The sequence below is a fragment of the Aethalodelphis obliquidens genome, unplaced genomic scaffold (genome assembly GCF_003676395.1).
Source record: "Aethalodelphis obliquidens isolate GAN/ISIS:26980383/991018 unplaced genomic scaffold, ASM367639v1 scaffold28, whole genome shotgun sequence".
NCBI lineage: Eukaryota > Metazoa > Chordata > Mammalia > Artiodactyla > Delphinidae > Aethalodelphis > Aethalodelphis obliquidens.
This window is the reverse complement of record NW_020837972.1, coordinates 18,162,726-18,181,244: the sequence shown is the minus strand read 5'-3', so window position 1 is coordinate 18,181,244 and position 18,519 is coordinate 18,162,726. Positions and strand designations below refer to the sequence as shown.

General features: G+C 42.5%; 1 protein-coding gene across 7 annotated transcripts in view; it reads right to left on the bottom strand.

The window, feature by feature from the left end:
* The window catches only part of DNAH10 (dynein axonemal heavy chain 10), a 149,356-nt gene that overhangs the window by 95,426 nt on the left and 35,411 nt on the right, over positions 1-18,519 (bottom strand). For all 7 annotated transcript variants that reach the window (XM_027125048.1, XM_027125051.1, XM_027125053.1 and 4 more), the window contains 9 exons: positions 18,072-18,248; positions 17,133-17,258; positions 16,081-16,253; positions 15,337-15,488; positions 9,124-9,288; positions 8,289-8,496; positions 5,158-5,314; positions 1,607-2,083; positions 1,352-1,510 (listed from right to left, as the gene is read on the bottom strand). In XM_027125048.1, coding sequence (XP_026980849.1) covers positions 1,352-1,510; positions 1,607-2,083; positions 5,158-5,314; positions 8,289-8,496; positions 9,124-9,288; positions 15,337-15,488; positions 16,081-16,253; positions 17,133-17,258; positions 18,072-18,248 — 1,794 coding nt within the window. The remainder of the gene's footprint in view (positions 1-1,351; positions 1,511-1,606; positions 2,084-5,157; positions 5,315-8,288; positions 8,497-9,123; positions 9,289-15,336; positions 15,489-16,080; positions 16,254-17,132; positions 17,259-18,071; positions 18,249-18,519) is intronic.

Genomic DNA, 18,519 nt, shown 5'->3' with positions numbered 1-18,519 from the left:
AAAAAACACTATTTGATCCATGCAAGATCGAGAAATAATCTCTAAGTTGTCATTATTCTAAATAACCATGCTTTACATTTAAATTTTATTACTTAAAGTCATAAACAATTGACTTTATTGTATATTTGAGAAGTCTTTCTGAAAAGGGCCTTAGAATTCAACCCAACCATAAAAAGCTTCAGAAAAAAGTTCACTTAAAATAAAATAAAAACAACTATTAAAGAAATTTTGTGCATATCCTTTTGGGTGTATTGAGAAAAAAATTAATATGCAAGTCATTTTTGGTGGGTCTATATACTACAAATTTTCTATGTAGTAAACATGGTTTATATATAAACTGTAAATTTATCCAACTAATTTATTGAAATAATTCCAGTGAATTATTACTGCTAGGACTAAGGCTATCCAAAATTTATAGTTTGAGTTCAAACTAGATTTCCCCTACTATTAATATATAGATGGGACCTCATCAATCTTGTCCCCCAGTGTTTACGTGGGTCTGTTTCCTAAAACTGTATAAATGTTAGATTTTTAATCTTTGGTAATATGATATTACAAAGAAATGGCTTTTCTTCTGTTATTGTTCAGCTCAGTCATCTTCATAGATGCTTAATCCTTACTAGTCACTTGTGTTATTTCATTTTCTTCCATTTTTTTTTTCATTTCCCTTGGTATATCAGTGTCTTTGTTACTGGTTTGTAAGAACTCATTTATGACTAAGGATGTTAACCATTTGTCATGCAATACAAATGAAATACCACATTTTACTGCCATCAATTTAATATGGTGTTTTGCATTTTGGTTGTGTATTGAAATATAATCATGTTGTATTTTTAAAAAATAAAATAGGGCTTCCCTGGCGGCGCAGTGGTTGAGAGTCCGCCTGCCGATGCAGGGGACACGGGTTCGTGCCCCGGTCCGGGAAGATCCCACATGCCGCAGAGCGGCTGGGCCGGTGAGCCATGGCCGCTGAGCCTGCGCGTCCGGAGCCTGTGCTCCGCAACGGGAGAGGCCACAACAGTGAGAGGCCCGCGTACCGCAAAAAAAATAAATAAATAAAATAGGAACTTCCCTGGCAGTCCAGTGGTTGGGACTACATGCTTCCACTGCAGGGAGCACAGGTTCGATCCCTGGTCAGGGAACTAAGATCCCACATGCCGCACAGTGCAGCCAAAAAAATTTTTAAATAAATAAATAAATAAATAAATAAAAACACACAAAGGAAGGAAGGAAGAGAGGGAGGGAGGGAGGGAGGGAGGAAGGAAAGAAGGAAGGAAGGAAGGAAGGAAGGAAGGAAGGAAGGAAGGAAGGAAGGAAGGAAGGAAGGGAGAAAAGGAAAGAGTTCACTTACAGAGAGACTGTACATCGCCATGGTGCGGTACCTCTCCTGGACATCCCGGTATCTTAGTTCCATCACTAAAGATTTACTTTTAATTTCTGAGATTGTTCCAAGGACAAACTTGAGATCTTCAAGGGTACTGGGGCTCTTCTTCAGGTTTTTGGTCAGGAACTATAAAAGAGAGTTCAAAGTGACACTGAATAAGCATAGAGGAAAAAAATATAGCGCTGAATGAAGCCCAGATCATGAAACCCGGGGCCCTACTACCTCTATCTCTTCGTGCAGATTATGGAGCTCCTCTCTGGCTGACTCATTAAGGAGCTTCCCAAGTGAAACCACCCAGGACTTGGCATTTTCCTGTACGGTGTTCGCCAGAGGTCCAAGCTGAAGGCGGATGCAGTGCTCATCCTTGATCAAGGGGTGATGCATCACTTCAGAGGCGATCCTGGAATAGAACTGCAACTTCTCATCATAGGCAACACAAGGGGGCTTCTTGGCAGCAAACTTCTCCATCACGATGGCTTTGTCCAGTTTCCAGAGCGGTCGGTACCGCTTCCATTTCTGCAGGTACTTCATAAGATTGATCAGAATCCTGTGGATGTTCTGGGGGATCATAACGGCCTGCTCAATTATCTGAGGGTTCTGAGAAATATCATTGTAAAAGTTGATTGTAACAAGTTCTTCTTCCTCTCCCTTCTGAGGGGGGCATTCTATGCAGCTGCCATTCATCCAGCGAACAAAATTCTGGCAAAATAAGAATTGGGGGAAAAAAGACAGTCCTTCAGTATCTATTTTGCTTCCTATGTACATATCATGTTCAGTAATAAGTCTTGCTAGTAAGGGAATCTCACTTTATTATTGATAAGCTGTGCTAGGTTGCAAAAAATCACCACAATCCTTTGTTCCTTCCATCAAGAGATTCTGTCTGTTGACAAAATGGTCTATTGGGAGTACCTATTTTCCCACTCTGGGCTAGCCTGTGACTTGACCAACAGACAGGGGAAGTGGCATTATGCAAGGTCCAAGCCCGGGGCTCAAGTAGCCGAGCAGCTTCTACTCTTATGCTCTTGAAACCTTGCAGCCACCAGATGCACGAGCTTCAGCTAGCCTACGTGATGATGGAGCCCCAGGAGAACCGAGGCTCCCCAGGCAACAGCCAGCCAATCATCAGACATGTGCTTGAGCACAGCCAAGTTCGGGTGTATAAAACCACATTAGTTTCCAGTGTCCCAGCACAAATCTGTCATTGGACGTCTCCCTGCTGTACAGTCAAGAGCCCCTCTTCTTTCAAGCAAACCATGGGTGGTTATACATAACATCTCTGAACCGTAGTCTGGCCACCTGTAGAATGGGAATAACAACAATTACTAATTCTACTGCTCGCTGTAACACTAATACCAAAACTGATAGCTAACGTTTATTGAGAGCTAATTGCCAAGTGCTGTGTCAAGTGCTCTACGTGTTATGCCATTTAATTCTCCCAACCCACTCTAGAACATGGATCGTATTATCATTTCCACTTAATAGATGAGGTAATTCGGTCCTAGTTTAAAACTTTTGCTCATTGTTTTCAGTCATGAAATATGAACCCTGAAGCTCAAATAGTGCAGTCAGGCCGACTTAAGTCACCTTCGCCGTAAGTGTTTATCTGCAGAGATGTTTGTTGATGAAAGGCATTTCCAACACTTTCCAAGAGGACAGGTAAAAATTCTTTTCATTTAAAACAAAGCACTGATAAAAATATAATAAAAATAAATAAAAGAAAGCATTTATGAAGATAAAATAACAGTCTTCACCACAAAGCCTCAAGCCCATCTATGGCAGGGGTGGGAATAAATTGGCAAGAAAAACTAGGATTAACATCCATAATGTTTCACAAAGAGTCTCTCCTATTTATTTATCCCTTGGAGATTGTTTTGTTTTCCTGTTCAAAGACTTGGTAATGTAACACCTGAAAGTTAAGAGAATGTATATGACCGAGGTTTAATAAATGACCTATTTGCATAGATTATAAAACATGTGCAATTTATTCATTAATTTCCAAGTATAGTGAAATGAAATTCCCTATTTGTAATATCTACACTTAGTTTTACGCTAAAAAACATGCCTGAGGGCTTCCCTGGTGGCGCAGTGGTTAAGAATCTGCCTGCCAATGCAGGGGACACGGGTTCGAGCCCTGGTCTGGGAAGATCCCACATGCCACAGAACAACAAAGCCCGTGCGCCACAACTACTGAGCCTGAGCTCTAGAGCCCGCGAGCCACATCTGCTGAGCCCACGTGCCACAACTACGGAAGCCCGCGCGCCTAGAGGCCGTGTTCCTCAACAAGAGAAGCCACCGCAATGAGAAGCCCACACACCGCAATGAAGAGTAGCCCCCGCTCGCCGCAATTAGAGAAAAGTCCACGCACAGCAACGAAGACCCAATGCAGCCAAAAATAAATAAATTAATTAATTAAAAAAAATTTTTTTTAAATGCCTGAGATATGTTTGACTTTCTGAACAAACCAAGTGAAAAGAACGATATTAGTGTCTTGAGGGGGTGTGACATCTCTTATGCACAAAGATGGCCCTATTTTCCCAATGTTGGTAAGACGTAAACTTTGGGTTATTTGCCAACTGACAGTCATTTGACAAGCACTGACTGAGTGCCAATTATGTGCTAGGCGCTGTGCGAGGTTCTAGGGGCTCCAGAGTGAACAGACACACAAAGTTCATGGTGTTGTGGAACTTGCATTCTAGTGGCATGAGCTAGTCAAAGCATGAACGAGCAAGTAAATAAATAAGAAAAGGTCAGATAGTAATATGGGCTAGGAAGAAGATGGAGTAGGGTGATGTAATAGAGAAGGACCAGAAGGGGCCAGCAGGTCAAGGTCTGGGAGGCAGAAGGTTCCAGGCAGAGGGAACAGGGGTGCCACTATTTCAAGGAGGAAGTGGTGTTACCTGCTGGAGGTGCATTAGACTGGGACACAGTGGGGTGTGAACAGGTAGGAGCTGATCAGAAAGGTAGGCAGGTGCTAGATTGCAGAGGGGCTCATAGACCAGAATGAGGAGTTTGGATTATGTTCTAAGTGCAACGTGAAGTCATCGGGGGCTTTTATACACGGATGACATGAAACGATTCATGTTTTTAAAGGATAATCCTAACCACCTGTGGAAACATTACTGCAATAGTTCAAGTGAGGGACGATGAACTTGGGATGGACTGGTAACGTGGAAAAGGAGAGAAGCGGGGAGATCAGAGGCGTGTTTGGGGGAGCGAGTCAACCAGACTTACCGACGGGCTGGATATGGGTGGACGGGAGAAAAGAGGGATCAAGGATGGCTCCCAGGGTTTTGACTCAACCCCTTGGGTGGATGTTGGCGCCGTTGCCTGAAGTAGGGAAAATGGGGGCAGGACCAGGCTGCACGTTGGAAAGCCAAGAATTCCATCTTGTACTCGCCAGGTCTAAGGTTCAAGGGTAGACGGCCGGTCGGCGACTAGAAACATGTGTTGTGTAGTAGAGAATTCTGGGTTGGAGATGGAAATGTGGTGGGCTTGCCTCCATAGGGTTGGTAATAACGGCCACGGGACCGGTCGTGAGGATGCACAAAGAAGATAAAGAGAGGTGAGAAGGGAGCCGGCATCAAGCCTTGGGACACCCCCAAACTTCAGAGATTTACAGAGGAGGAGCCAGGAAGAGACTAAAGCGGTCTGGACAAAGGACAGGGTGGAGCCTGTGTTCTTGACCTCCTGGGACCCCTGCTGTCCGCAGCTGGCAGGCCCAGCCCTCTGTGACAAGGGGTCAACCAGGAAACAACACACAGTTCCGATCCTACCTTGGTCACCTCCACACAACTTCGGACACAGTGGACGCACATCTTGTCAATCTCGCTTGCGCTGGGGTGCAGGATGATCTCGGGCGCTGTCAAAATGGTTTCCATTTGGAACAAAGGGACATTTCCAAGGATTAAAGAATTAAAAGACTGCAAATTCCTAGGAGGGGTTAATAAAACAGACTCAGTACTCAGCAGCGTGAAAGATATCCGACAGCGGGTGAAAATGGCTAGAGTCCCAGCCGCCACCTATAAAAAGCCTGCGACAAGGAATAACACATTCTACGGCTGTAATGGACAGTGTGGGATGAGTTTCATTATGTACCCTTTTTATGGCCCAAATTTTACAAATAGTTCATTTCTACTTTGGGGAAGTTAGAATACCTATTAGTTGGAAGATACTTAGTAATGGTAACTCCAAAAAGCTGTTTGACTCTGGTTCAGGTAAAATGAACACTCATGTCCCCACTCCGCCTGGCCCACCAGACTCTGTCCTTTCCAGGATTAAATCAGGGACAACACAGGGATGGACACTTCATTAGCCTGCAAACCAGTCTTCCTCTTCCCCCCATCCCCAATTCAGTGATTCCTACAGCCAGAGAGAGTGTATAAAACATGCAACTCGGGTTTCCCTGGTGGCGCAGTGGTTGAGAGTCCGCCTGCCGATGCAGGGGACACGGGTTCATGCCCCGGTCCGGGAAGATCCCACATGCCGCGGAGCGGCTGGGCCCGTGAGCCATGGCCACTGAGCCTGCGCGTCCGGAGCCTGTGCTCCGCAACGGGAGAGGCCGCAACAGTGAGAGGCCCGTGTACCGCAAAAAAAAAACAAAACCAGAAAAAACCATGCAACTCTTCTCTCTCTGAGAATAAATGCAAGCTGCTTCCAGGCTCTTCACGATCTGGTCCCTGCCTGCTCAGCTTCCTCTCCTACGCACTCCCTTCACTCTCTTTATTCCTTCCTTCTGTTCCTCCCACGTGGCCTCCAGGTCTGTACACTGGCCTTTGTCTTCCCCCAGGAAGCTCCTCCCCTTCCAGCTTTGCTCCTTAGCTTCAGGGCTCCGCTACAGCATGGCCTCTCCGTGGCCTTTCTTGACCACCCAATCACAACAGCCCTTCCAGTCTCTCCCTGGAACATTATTCTGCTTTATTTCTTTCACAGAGAATATTTATTTCCTTGAGTCTTGCATCTCTCTCCTATGAGGATGGAGAAGCTCCAGAAAAAGAGGAGCTTTATCTGGTCCAGTGCCTGGTCCAGTCCAGGCTCTAATAAACCTTGGAATGAATGAATGAGTGAATAGATGGACTGATGGGTAAATGGATGAATGGATCAAGGGAAAACGTAGTGTATTAGAAAGAGAAAACTCAGGAGGTAGCCCTGTACGAGGGGCTGCTGTTTTTTTTTTTCGGCTGTGCCAGGCGGCTTGTGGGATCTTAGTTCCCCAACCAGGGATCGAACCGGGGCCCTTGCCAGTGAAAGCGTGGAGTCCTAACCACTCGACCGCCCAGGAACTCCTAAGGGGCTGCTTTAAGAGTCAAAGTTAGAAGCAACATTAAAAAGCAAATGAAATATGTAGAAAACAGACTTATTTAAAGGATCAATGAAGTGAAGTTTGTCAAACTGCACCCAGGGGACTCCCCTGGTGGTGCAACAGTTAAGAATCCACCTGCCAATGTAGGGGACATGGGTTTGAGCCCTGGTCAGGGAACTAAGATCTTGCATGCTGTGTGGCGGAGACAAAACAATTTTTTTTTAATTTTTTAAATTGAATAATAATAATAACAAAAATTTTAAAATCATAATGAAGAAGTTTTTTAAAAACAACAAAAAATGAAAGAGGAAAGAGAAGAGGAAATATACTTTTTCAGGAGGCTAAGATCAGAAGGGAAATTAGAGAAACTTCTTCTGGGGTTCTTCATAAAAAAAAATACGGGACTTCCCTGGTGACTCAGTGGTTAAGAATCTGCCTGCCAATGCAAGGGACACAGGTTTGAGCCCTGGGCCGGAAAGATCCCACATGCCACAGTGCAACTAAGCCTGTGTGCCACAACTCCTGAGCCTGCACTCTTGAGCCCATGAGCCACAACTACTGAGCCCACGTGCCACAACTACTGAAGCCTGCGCGCCTAGAGCCCATGCTCCGCAACAAAAGAAGCCATCACAATGAGAAGCCTGTGTACCACAACGAAGAGTAGCCCCTGCTCAATGCAACTAGAGAAAGCCTGTGCGCAGCAACAAAGACCCAAAACAGCCAAAAATAAAAATAAATAAATTTATTAGAAAAAAAGAAAACATATGATAAAATGAACACCACCCTTGTCAATATGGAGGTAATAGCAACAGTGATGAATTTCATAGGCCGGTTTTTTAGAAGGACCCTAAGCCAATGTGAAGTCCAGGCACTTAGCTCTCGGCCAGTCTGAGCTGCAGAGCTGTGGAGCTCCAGGAGGGAAGGGACAGCCTCCATGTGTCTGAGGCTAGCACACACAATAAGCATTCTACACATACGTGATGCCCATTCTGGCCAGGGGTTACTTTAGACCTTCGGGAAGAGTTCATGCATCATATATCCTTCAAATCAGCCTCTCTCAGTGTAAGTGAAGGTGTCATCTGGGATTTTGTTAAATACTGAGTGACAGCAATTCTCTGTTGCCAGTTGAACACAGACATGTGTATGTCTTTCAGACAGTGGGGAGAGGGATAATTTCCTTTTCTGGATGTTGAGGGACCTAACAAGAAGATGAGCCAATATGACACTTTGTACTATAGTATCACCACAAATTACAATTCTGCCCATAATGAACCTCTTATTCACCAGAATTTTATATTATTATCTTTTAAAGGTTATTTGTTGGGACGTCCCTGGTGGTGCAGTGGTTAAGAATCCTCCTGCTGGGCTTCCCTGGTGGCGCAGTGGTTGAGAGTATGCCTGCCAATGCAGGGGACACGGGTTCGTGCCCCGGTCCAGGAGGATCCCACATGCCGCGGAGCAGCTGGGCCCGTGAGCCATGGCCGCTGAGCCTGCACGTCTGGAGCCTGTGCTCCGCAACGGGAGAGGCCACAACACTGAGAGGCCCGCGTACCGCAAAAAAAAAAAAAAAAAAAAAAAAAACATGCAATATGAACATTAACTTACTTCAGGATGAGCTTTGTCAAGACCTCGTAAATTCTGTTTTCCCAGTATTCGTAGTAGGAGGCCAGCTTGGGGGCCTTGCCCGTGTTGGTGTAGATAACCAGCCCCTCGACTCTGGTCAGTAGAGGCCCAATGGCAAGATACCACCTGACCATGTGGTCCACATCTTTGGCCCTTTCTTGTTCAATGTGCTCAAAGAATTCCTTCATGCCTGCAGTGGAAGACACCTGTTACAGCTCTTCACAAACACGGGAAGGGACATTACTCAAGAAGCAACCCAAACATTAGCTGTATATCTTGCAAATATGAAAGCAGCCTCCAATCTTGATCAAAAGCAGAAAATAAATCAACACCACCCGAAGCGAGACACATCCAAAGCAAAAAATACATGACAACATGGGAATGAATGCCACTTGTGCATGCTTTGCCTTTGGGCAATCTTACTTGTCTTAAATTGCTTGTTAACTAATCCTGAACTCCTTGGTGATTAGTCCAAGACAGCTTAAAATACCCTGTTTGAACAAGTAAATGTGAGCCCATAAAACACAGTTCACCGTACTGTTACAAAGTTATTGACAAAAGTACTATTGATTTTCATAGACTTAGGCATTTGTAAAACTATGTAAGCAATACATAAAACACGGCAAAAACTAAGAATTACCCATGATCTTTTCAAGTAAATGCCTGAGATTATGATGCACGTTTTTATTCCATTTGTGGAATAAACTGTGTGTGTGTGTGTGTGTGTGTGTGTGTGTGTGTGTGTGTGCGCGCACAATCACACCCAAGAGGTTTTTCCATTCCTTCCATAATCAAAGAAACAAGAAGTCAGATCTACCTGGGAGTTCTTCCTCACTTTTAGGTGCTGGATACTTAAAGAGATTTATGGATTCTATTAAGGTAAGTCTGGAAGAAATGTCATCTGCATTCTTATGAATCTGGTGGATGAGGGACTCAAATTTCCCAACGGCCTGTTTGCACCGAGTTATGTAGTCAGCAATACCTTTGGAGAAAAAGACAAAGAACAAAAGAAAGATGGCTGGCTTTCAACTCTTCCTTTCCATATCCCTCCCGCCAACATCCCTTCACAGGAAGGATCGTGCTCCTTCCATCCCCTTGGGTTTTTGAGGTGACAAAGATCCACGTGGTCCCTGGGGACTGGAACAAGGAGCTGGTGCTCAGGATCAAGCAAACGATACATTTCTTCTGTTTGCTTTTTAGCATCATCGTATCTGAAGCGTGGTGGGGAGAAAGAGGAGGTACAACCCTCATGCCTTCTCATTGCCATGGCAACACAAACCCTCCACTACATGCAACCCTGCCTACAGTTAGGCAACCCTCTGGCCTGTTGCTTAGAAAAGTAAACAGCAAGAATGTGAATAGTAAACCCAAGTTAAGCACTTATGATCAGTTGGGCCGTGGCCTAAGCATGTGACGTCGATTACATGATCGAATCCTTACAACAGCCCTATGAATTGGGTACTAAGATTATGCCCATTTTAGAGATGAGGAAACGGAGCCTCCGAGAAGTTGAGTCACATGGGTAGAAGCTGGACTTTTAATCCAGAGGTTTCACGCTGGAAGCCACAGTCCAAACACACATGTTCTCTGTACAAAGGAGAAGGGAGGAAGGGGAGAAAAGGAAATGACAACGAAAAACGGGGAGAAGATTTGGAGCAACGGAAGGGAAAGAGGAAGAAGGAAAAAAAATAGCATAAATGCCTTGTTTATTTTTAAAAGTAAAGGAAGAAGAAGTATGTACTTTTCCTTATTACTCCTGCTAAATACAAGTAAGAACCCTGCACATTAGCCATAAAACAAATATAAGACGCTGCAAGGGGGAGAGACAGCCAACCAGCGGGGACCCCAGGATCCCAGGAATGATGTGGTGATGAGGGCCCTGGGATCTGTATCCCAGACCTGGAGCTGAAGGAGCCGGCGACCCATAAGTGCCCATGGGTACAGACACACATGCACCCAAAAAAGGCCTCAAGAAAATCCTGTTTTCTCTGACCAAAGGACCAGGAGAGGGACACCCTAGCAAGACAAAATTTTAGACAATAACTGCTCTGCTCCAGCCAAACACCACAGATAAAAATGTGACCCTGCCCTCACCCATGCCAGAAGGGCCAGGTGGAGGGGGCCTAGACTTCCACCCTCAGAATGTTATAATGAGGTGCCCCAAACCCCTGTCCCCTTATGCCTGCCGTGCTGGCATCAGAGGAGGCCATGGAGGTAGATGGGACTTTCACCTCCACGGTCCAGCCACGAGCACCGCCCCCTGCCACCCCACAGTGTCAGTGGAGACTGCAGGGGGGCTGGGACCCCCACCCCTCCCAGCAGTTAGGTGGACCTTCCCCTCGACTGTCAGTGAAGGCTGACTAGGGAACCTGGATTTCTACTTCCACCTGACAGTAACAAAGGGGAAATCAAGATATTCTCAGAAGGGAAACTAGGCGATTACGTCACCAGCAGACCTATGCTGCTACAGCATAGGGTGTAAGGATGGCCACAGGAAGTTCTGTAAACAGAAAGGACCCAGTGAGAGAAAGACCCTGGGAACATCAGGGAGGAAGAACGAGCACAGTAGGTAAAAATAGAGGAAAATACAATAGCTTTTTCCTTCTCTTCTTGAGCTTCCTAACTTAGGTTTGATGGTTGCAGCAAAAATTATAACACTGTCTGTTGTGGTCCAAAATGTATTTAGAAGAAATATTTAGATAATTATACCATAAGTGGGAGAGGGTAAGGGGAGTTAAGGTTTCTATACTTCACTCAAACCAGTAAACTGTAATGTTATGTATATGTAACCTAGAGCAACCACTAAAAAAATGCTGTAAGAACACTACAGATAAATCAAAATGGAATTCGAGAAAGTGTTCAAGTGGCCCATGGAAAGGCAAGTAAAAGAAAAACAGAGAAACAAAAAGAACAAGCAGAAAACAAAAAGACTGACAGACTTAAGCCCTAACAAACCAATAATTACATGAAATGCAAATGGTCTAAATGCACCAAGACAGAGTAGGTTAAAAACATGACCCAACTATATGCTGTCTACAAAAAACTCATTTCAAATACAATTCTATCAGCAAGTTGAAAGTAAAGGATGGAAAAACATATACTGTGCAAACATTAATCAAAGGAAAACCAGAATGGATATATTAATATTAGGTAAAGAAGACTTTAGAACAAAGCAAATTATCAGAGAGAGTTGAATATTATATAATGATTAAAGGGTTTAATTCATAAGAAGACATAGCAATCCTAAACTTGTATGCATCAAAACAGCAGAATTGTAAAATATGTGAAGTAAAAAATGATAGACCTGAAAAAAGAAATATGTAAATCCATGATTATAATTGGACATGTCAACATTCCTCTCTCAGTAGTTGACAGAACAACTAGACAGAATATCAACAAGGATATAGAAAAACTCAACAACATCGTGAACCAACAACGTTAATCAACATTTATAGAACGTTCTACTCAGCAAAGTAGAATACATATTCTTTTCAAGTGGCCACAGAACATAAAACAAGATAGACTATATCCTGAGCTGTAAAACAAACCTCAACAAATTTAAAAGAATTGAAATTATACTGAGTATGTTCTCCTACCACAGCAGACTCAAATTACAAAACAATGACAGAAAGATAAGAGGGGAAATCTCCAAACACTCTGAAACTAAACAACACACTTTTAAATAATCCCTGAGTCATGGAGGAAGTCTCAAGGGAAATTTTTCAAATACACTTAATTGAATAAAAATTAAAATACAACTATCAGAATCTGTGGGACACAGCTAAAGCAGTGCTGACAGGGAAATTAATAGCACCAAATGCATACATTAGAAAAGAGGAAAGATCTCAAATCAATGATCTAAGTTCCCACCTCAAGAACCTTGAAAAAGAAGAGTAAGATAAATCCAAAGCAAGCAGAAGGAAATAATAAAGATAAGCAGAAATCAGTAAAATTAAACACAGAAAAACAACAGATAAAATCAATGAAACAAAGAGCTCTAGTAAAACTGACTAGTCTCTAGCAGGACTGAAAAGAAAAAAAGAGAAGACACAAATTAACCATATCCAGAATTAAACAGAAGGGATCACTAAAGATGTACAGTCTTTAAAAAGATAATAAGGGAGCAACAAGAACAACTCTGCAAAATAAATCTGACAACTTAGATGAAATGCACCACTTCTTTGAAAAGCACAAGCTACACAACTCACCCAATAGGAAATAATCACTTGAATAGTCCTATAACTATTAAGGAAACTGAATCTGTAATTTTAAAACAAACAAAAAAAGAAGAACAAAGAAAAGAAATCACTACACAAAAACCTGCACATGAACATTTTTAGCTTTATTCATAATTGCCAAAATGTGGAAGCAACCAAGATGTTCTTCAACAGGTGAACAGATAAACTACAGTACAGCCACACAATGGAATATTATTTGGTAATAAAAAGAAATGCACAATTATACGGAGGAAACTTAAATTTTATTGCTAAGTGAAAGAAGCCAATCTGAAAAGGCTGCACACTGTATGATTCTAATTATATGACATTCTGGAAAAGGCAAAACTATAGAGACAATAAAAAGATCAGTGGTTACCAGTCTACCCAATTTTAAGACTTACTCTCTAGCCACAATAATTAAGGCTTCAAGGCTCTGTGATATTGGCAGAGGGACAGACACATAGATCAATGGAACAGAATAGAGAACCCAGAAATAGACCCATACAAATACACTCAACTAGTTTTTGACAAAGGTGTAAAAGTGATTTTATGGAAAAAGTTAGCCTTTCCAACAAACAATGCTACAACAGTTGGAAAAAAAAATGAACTGCAACTTAAGTCTCTCACTTTGTACCAAAAAAAAAAAAAAATCAAGATTGATCACAGTCTTAACTGTAAAACATAAAGTTATAAAATATTTAGAAAAAATAGAAAACTTTTGGGATCTAGGGCTAGGCAAAGAGTCCCTAGACTTGACACCAAAATCATGATCCATAAAAGGAAAAACTGATAAATAGGACTTCATCAAAATAGCTCTGCAAAAGATGCTATTAGGAGAATGAAAAGACAAGCTACAGAGTGGGAGAAAGTATTTCCAAACCACATATCCAATAAAGGACTAGTATCTACAATATATAAAGAACTCTCAAAGATCAACAGTAAAAAAGCAAGTGATACAATTAGAAAATGGGCAAAAGAACAAAAAAAGACATTACACCAGAGAGGATATATAAAGGCAAACAAACACATCATTAGCCATTACAGAAAAATGCAAATCAAAACCACAATGAGCTGTCATTACACAGCTATCAGATGGCTAAATTTTTAAAAATAGTGACAATACCAAAGGCTGGCCAAGATCTAGAGACAGTGAAATGAATATTGCTGGTGAGAATGTAAAATGGTACAGCCACTCTGGACAACACTATGACATAAAAAAAAAAAAAAGACTAAACAAACAACTAATGAATATAACAAAAAAGAAGCTGACTCACAGATATAGAGAACAACCTAGTAGTTACCAGAGGGATAGGGAAATGGGGAGGGGCAATATAGGTAGGGGATCAAGAGGTACCAACTATGATGTATAAAATAAGCTACAAGGATATATTCTACAACACAGGGAACACAGCCAATATTTTATAATAACTATAAATGGAGTATAACATTTAAAAATTGTGAATCACTATACTGTATACTATACTGTATATATAACTTATATAACATTGTACATCAACTATTCTTCAGTTTTTTTAATTAAAAAATAAAAAAGACTAAACACACAAGTACCACACAACCCTGGGTATTTATCCCAGAGAAATGAAGACTCATGTTCACATAAAACCCTGTACACAAGTGATTCTACAGCACAAATGTATATTCGTAATAGTTAAACCTGGAAACAACCTATATATTCTCTAGGATATCTAGGTGAATGGTGAAACAAACATTGATACCATACTGTTTTTTATTCACTGATAAAAAGGAACAAACTGTTGAAACAGGCAAGAACTTGGAAAAATCTCCAGAGAATTGTGCTGGGTGAGAAAAGCCAACACCAAAAGGGTCGTATAATATTTTATGTAACACTCTTAAAATGACAAAATTATAGAAACAGGAAACAGATTAGTGGCTGCCAGGGGTTCAGTAGAGGATGGGGATAGGAGGGAAGTGGGTGTGACTTTAAAAGGGCGACATGAGGAATCACTGTGGTGTGGAAATGTTCTGTGTCTTGACTATATCGATGTAAAAATCTGGGCTGTGGTTTGCACTACAGTTTTGCAGAAGTTGCTGTTGGAGGAAAACCAGGCAAAGGGTACCCAGGATCTGTCTGTATTAATTCTTGCAACTGCGTGTGACTCTGTAATTATCTCGAAATTAAAATTTCAATTTTAGGGCTTCCCTGGTGGCTCAGTGGTTAAGAATCCGCCTGCCAATGCAAGGGACACAGGTTCAAGCGCTGGCCTGGGAAGATCCCACATGCCGTGGAGCAACTAAGCCCATGTGCCACAACTGCTGAGCCTGCGCTCTAGAGCCCGCGAGCCACAACTACTGAGCCCGCGTGCCACAACTACTTAAGCCCGTGCACCTAGAGCCCGTGCTCTGCAACAAGAGAAGCCACCGCAGTGAGAAGCCCGCGCACTGCGATGAAGAGTAGCCCCTGCTCGCTGCAACTAGAGAACGCCTGCGTGCAGCAACGAAGACCCAATGCAGCCAAAAATAAATTAATTAATTAATTTTTTTTAAAAAACTTTCAGTTTTAAGGGAAAAAAGTAAAAGTCACTTTATTTTTGGAGGAGAAAGCTCTGGGTCAGTCGAATGTCAAAACGGCACCCTGTCTACTCACCTTCACCCCTAACTAAAGCCTTGAGATGGATTCCATGTTCCACAAAGTGTACTTTACTGATGCTGAAAACGTATTTGTTAACCATATCTACATATATAGAAAAATTATAATTCAACTAAGACAATCTAAAAGAATGATTTTTTATATCCCAAAGTCTAAAAGGCAATAGATAGATGAATTATATTACCTAGTGAGTTCCAGTTTAACCTCTTATATCCAGACCTAAACACTCTTACTAATTCCTGGGAACGGTCGTCAAGGAGAAGAGCCTCTGCCTCATTTAAGGTTCCAATGAGCACGTGATAATGATCCAACATACGTTGTATCCCATCCGTGTACCTGCACATTACAGGAAAGTCACTGACGTGAGAAAAATACAATGGAGCTCATAAAAAGATTAATAACCTTACAGGTAGGATACAAAAGACCATTAACCAGACTAAAAATTTTAATGCCACTCTTCCCACTAACTTTCTTTTTGGAAAATATTGGTTACTTTTTATTTAAAAATGTTACTTACAGGGAACTCTACTCAATACTCTGTAATGACCTACATGGGAAAAGAATCTAAAGAAGAGTGGATATATGTATATGTGGAACTGATTCACTTTGCTGTACCCCTGAAACTAACACAACACTGTAAATCAACTATACCCCAGTAAAAATTAATTTAAAAAATGAAAAAGTGAAAATGTTATTTAGGTTAACATGAAATAGATTTATCGTTGTTATTTTTAGATGAATGAATAAACACATATTTTAACCATTTCTTAGTTTTTATTTCTAATTGGCAAATATTGGCGGTTATAAAATCCACAAAAATGAGAGCTCTGGCATGGGTAGGGGGTGTGTTTTCAATAATTTTGAAGAGCGCAAAGGGGTCCCAAGACAAAAAATGTTTACTGTTGATTTAAGAGAAGAATCTTCTTACCTAAGAAATTTGTCTTCCTGGAGGGCAACACTCTTTGCTAATTCCGGGACAGGGAACCCCAGCTGTTCCAGGTACTTTGCTTCATTAATAATCTCCCTGAGAGCAGGTGAAAAGTTGATTGCAAAACCAACCCCCCTGTCAGAGTTCTGGGCTTCATCACCAGCAGCAGAAGTCTGTGGGAGAGACGGTGTTTTTACAAAACATCGTGGGAAGGGCGGTCCAAGAAGCAATTAGATCAACGCAACCCAAGTTAAACGTGAATTTGAAAAAGATCAATGGCCTGCCCTGACAGACTGGGGAGCTGGCCAGAACTAGCTAGAATTCATATTTTGTTTGGTGAACAGAGTTTTTAAAGAATTCGACTTAGTCACCCACGTTCGAAATTTGGGCAACGGAAGGTAAAAATCCAGAAATCTGGTTTCCCTTGAAAAATTGGAAAAGCTGATGATAAATGGCAAAGAACAGACTGAAGCTGGGTAGCAGCTGCCCCTTTTGAATAGGACACAAGGTGTCCAGTTCCTGACAGGCCCTACCTGGCCTCTTCACTCCTTTTAGTACCGAAGACCGAAAACCGCCAGGCCCAGGTCTTCCCTTGAACCTCCTAGCTAGTGTTTATTTACTGAGCAATTGCTATGTGCCGGACCCTGTGCTAAAGATGCGGCTGAATCATGGGAAGTGACATTTTCCTGTAGGTTAAAAATGATCAACTGTCAGCTGTTTCATATACGGTTCAACTAATACTTTGCATGTTTCTGATCCAACTCATTTTACAAACTGGGTCACTGGAGCTCAGAGTTAAGCCACTTGCCCAAGGAGTCAGGAGGGCTGCCTAACCCCAGCGTGTTCCCTGACGGTGACATTTCGCTTCCTCCATCTATTCTCTTTCTGCCTCTCTTCTTCTCCCGGGTCAGCCTCTGCCCTTCTGTGCCTTTGATTTTGGAAATACCTCGCAACTTCATGAGAGTCAACACATCAGATCTCAAGGAAATAGTAGTCACCACCACATTACGAGGCCGCCCCGGAATCTAGGACGCGGATCTAGAAAGACACACCTTAGCGAGCAGACTCTTCCTCATGAGAGTCGGCAGGACCTGTTCTGTCGTCTCTTTCCACTGCTTATACTTTTCATCTTCGTAGCCTTTCATTGTCCTACCCACTTCCAGATATTTTTGCTTTACCTACCAAAGAAGTCAGGCAACGGTCATTTTGTCATTGAAAATAACATTTTTTTTGTCTCTCTTTAAAAAAAAAAATTATGAGTTAACACATTTTGCAAAAGAAAGCAGGCAGATTTGCACAAACGTTGGAGGGGTGGTCTGCCATGGTAGGGCTTGAAATCTAGGCTGATTAACTGGGCTCACAGACCTCAGCCCGTGGGTTTGCTGCAGCCCAGGAGCTAAGAATGAAGGAACTCAAAAAGAACAACAGTGCTTCATGACGTGTAACAAGCATACGAAATTCAAATTTCAGCGTCCATAGTGATGTTTTATTGGAACACAGTCACACCTGTTTGTTTACGTGTTATCGATGGTCACTTTCTTGCTACAAAGGCAGAGTTGAGTAGTTGCAACAGGGGCCATCCGACCCTCAAATGCCTAAAATACTTACTCCCTGGACCATTAAAGAAAAGGTTTCCCACCCCCTGTGATATAACAGACAAAAATGCATGGGTGGGGGAGGGAGAGTATTATCGGAAAGTTGCTGGTCACCCTCTGGAGAGGCTGAAGATCAAGGTCAAGGGGAGGTCATGTGACTGCCACCTGGAAGATGTCACAGGTAGGTATGGAGATGTGGTCCCCAGGGACCACAGAAAAGACCTTCTAAATTGCAGACATGGATTTGAAATGGAGCTGTTTTTACGCAGGCAACTCTGCGTAGCCCACTCCATGCCGGCAGCCACCTGGACTGAAGGATCAGCGCCCAGGGAGGCCGCCCATCTAGAACCGAACCATGAAATACAAAAGGGGACATTTCCAGCAGAAGCAGCATACTTCTCGTCCTCTATCACTGTCCAAGATCTCCTCTACTTCTTGAAATCTGAGGATGGTGTGCTTAATCCGGAAGAACAGGGACCGTTCCCAGTAGATGGCACCTGCTACGGGCGGGTGATTCTTATACAGCGGTGGGTTGTCAAGGTTCTGAACAAAGATTTTGTTAACAATGTCAATCTGCAAAGCAATCAAACGTATTCTGTAAGTGATAAGCATCAGTCTGTGAGCCAAGAAAAGATTGAACTTGAGATTTGTATCTTTAAAGAAATGAACATGGAATGTCAAGAAATAGTCTGAGGTACAGAATAGGGTTTTTACTACTTATTATTTACTACGTTTTCCTATACTCTGTAGGAATTTTTTTGTTTGGTTTAAAACATGCAATGATCCGGGCTTCCCTGGTGGCGCAGTGGTTGAGAGTTCACCTGCCGATGCAGGGGACACGGGT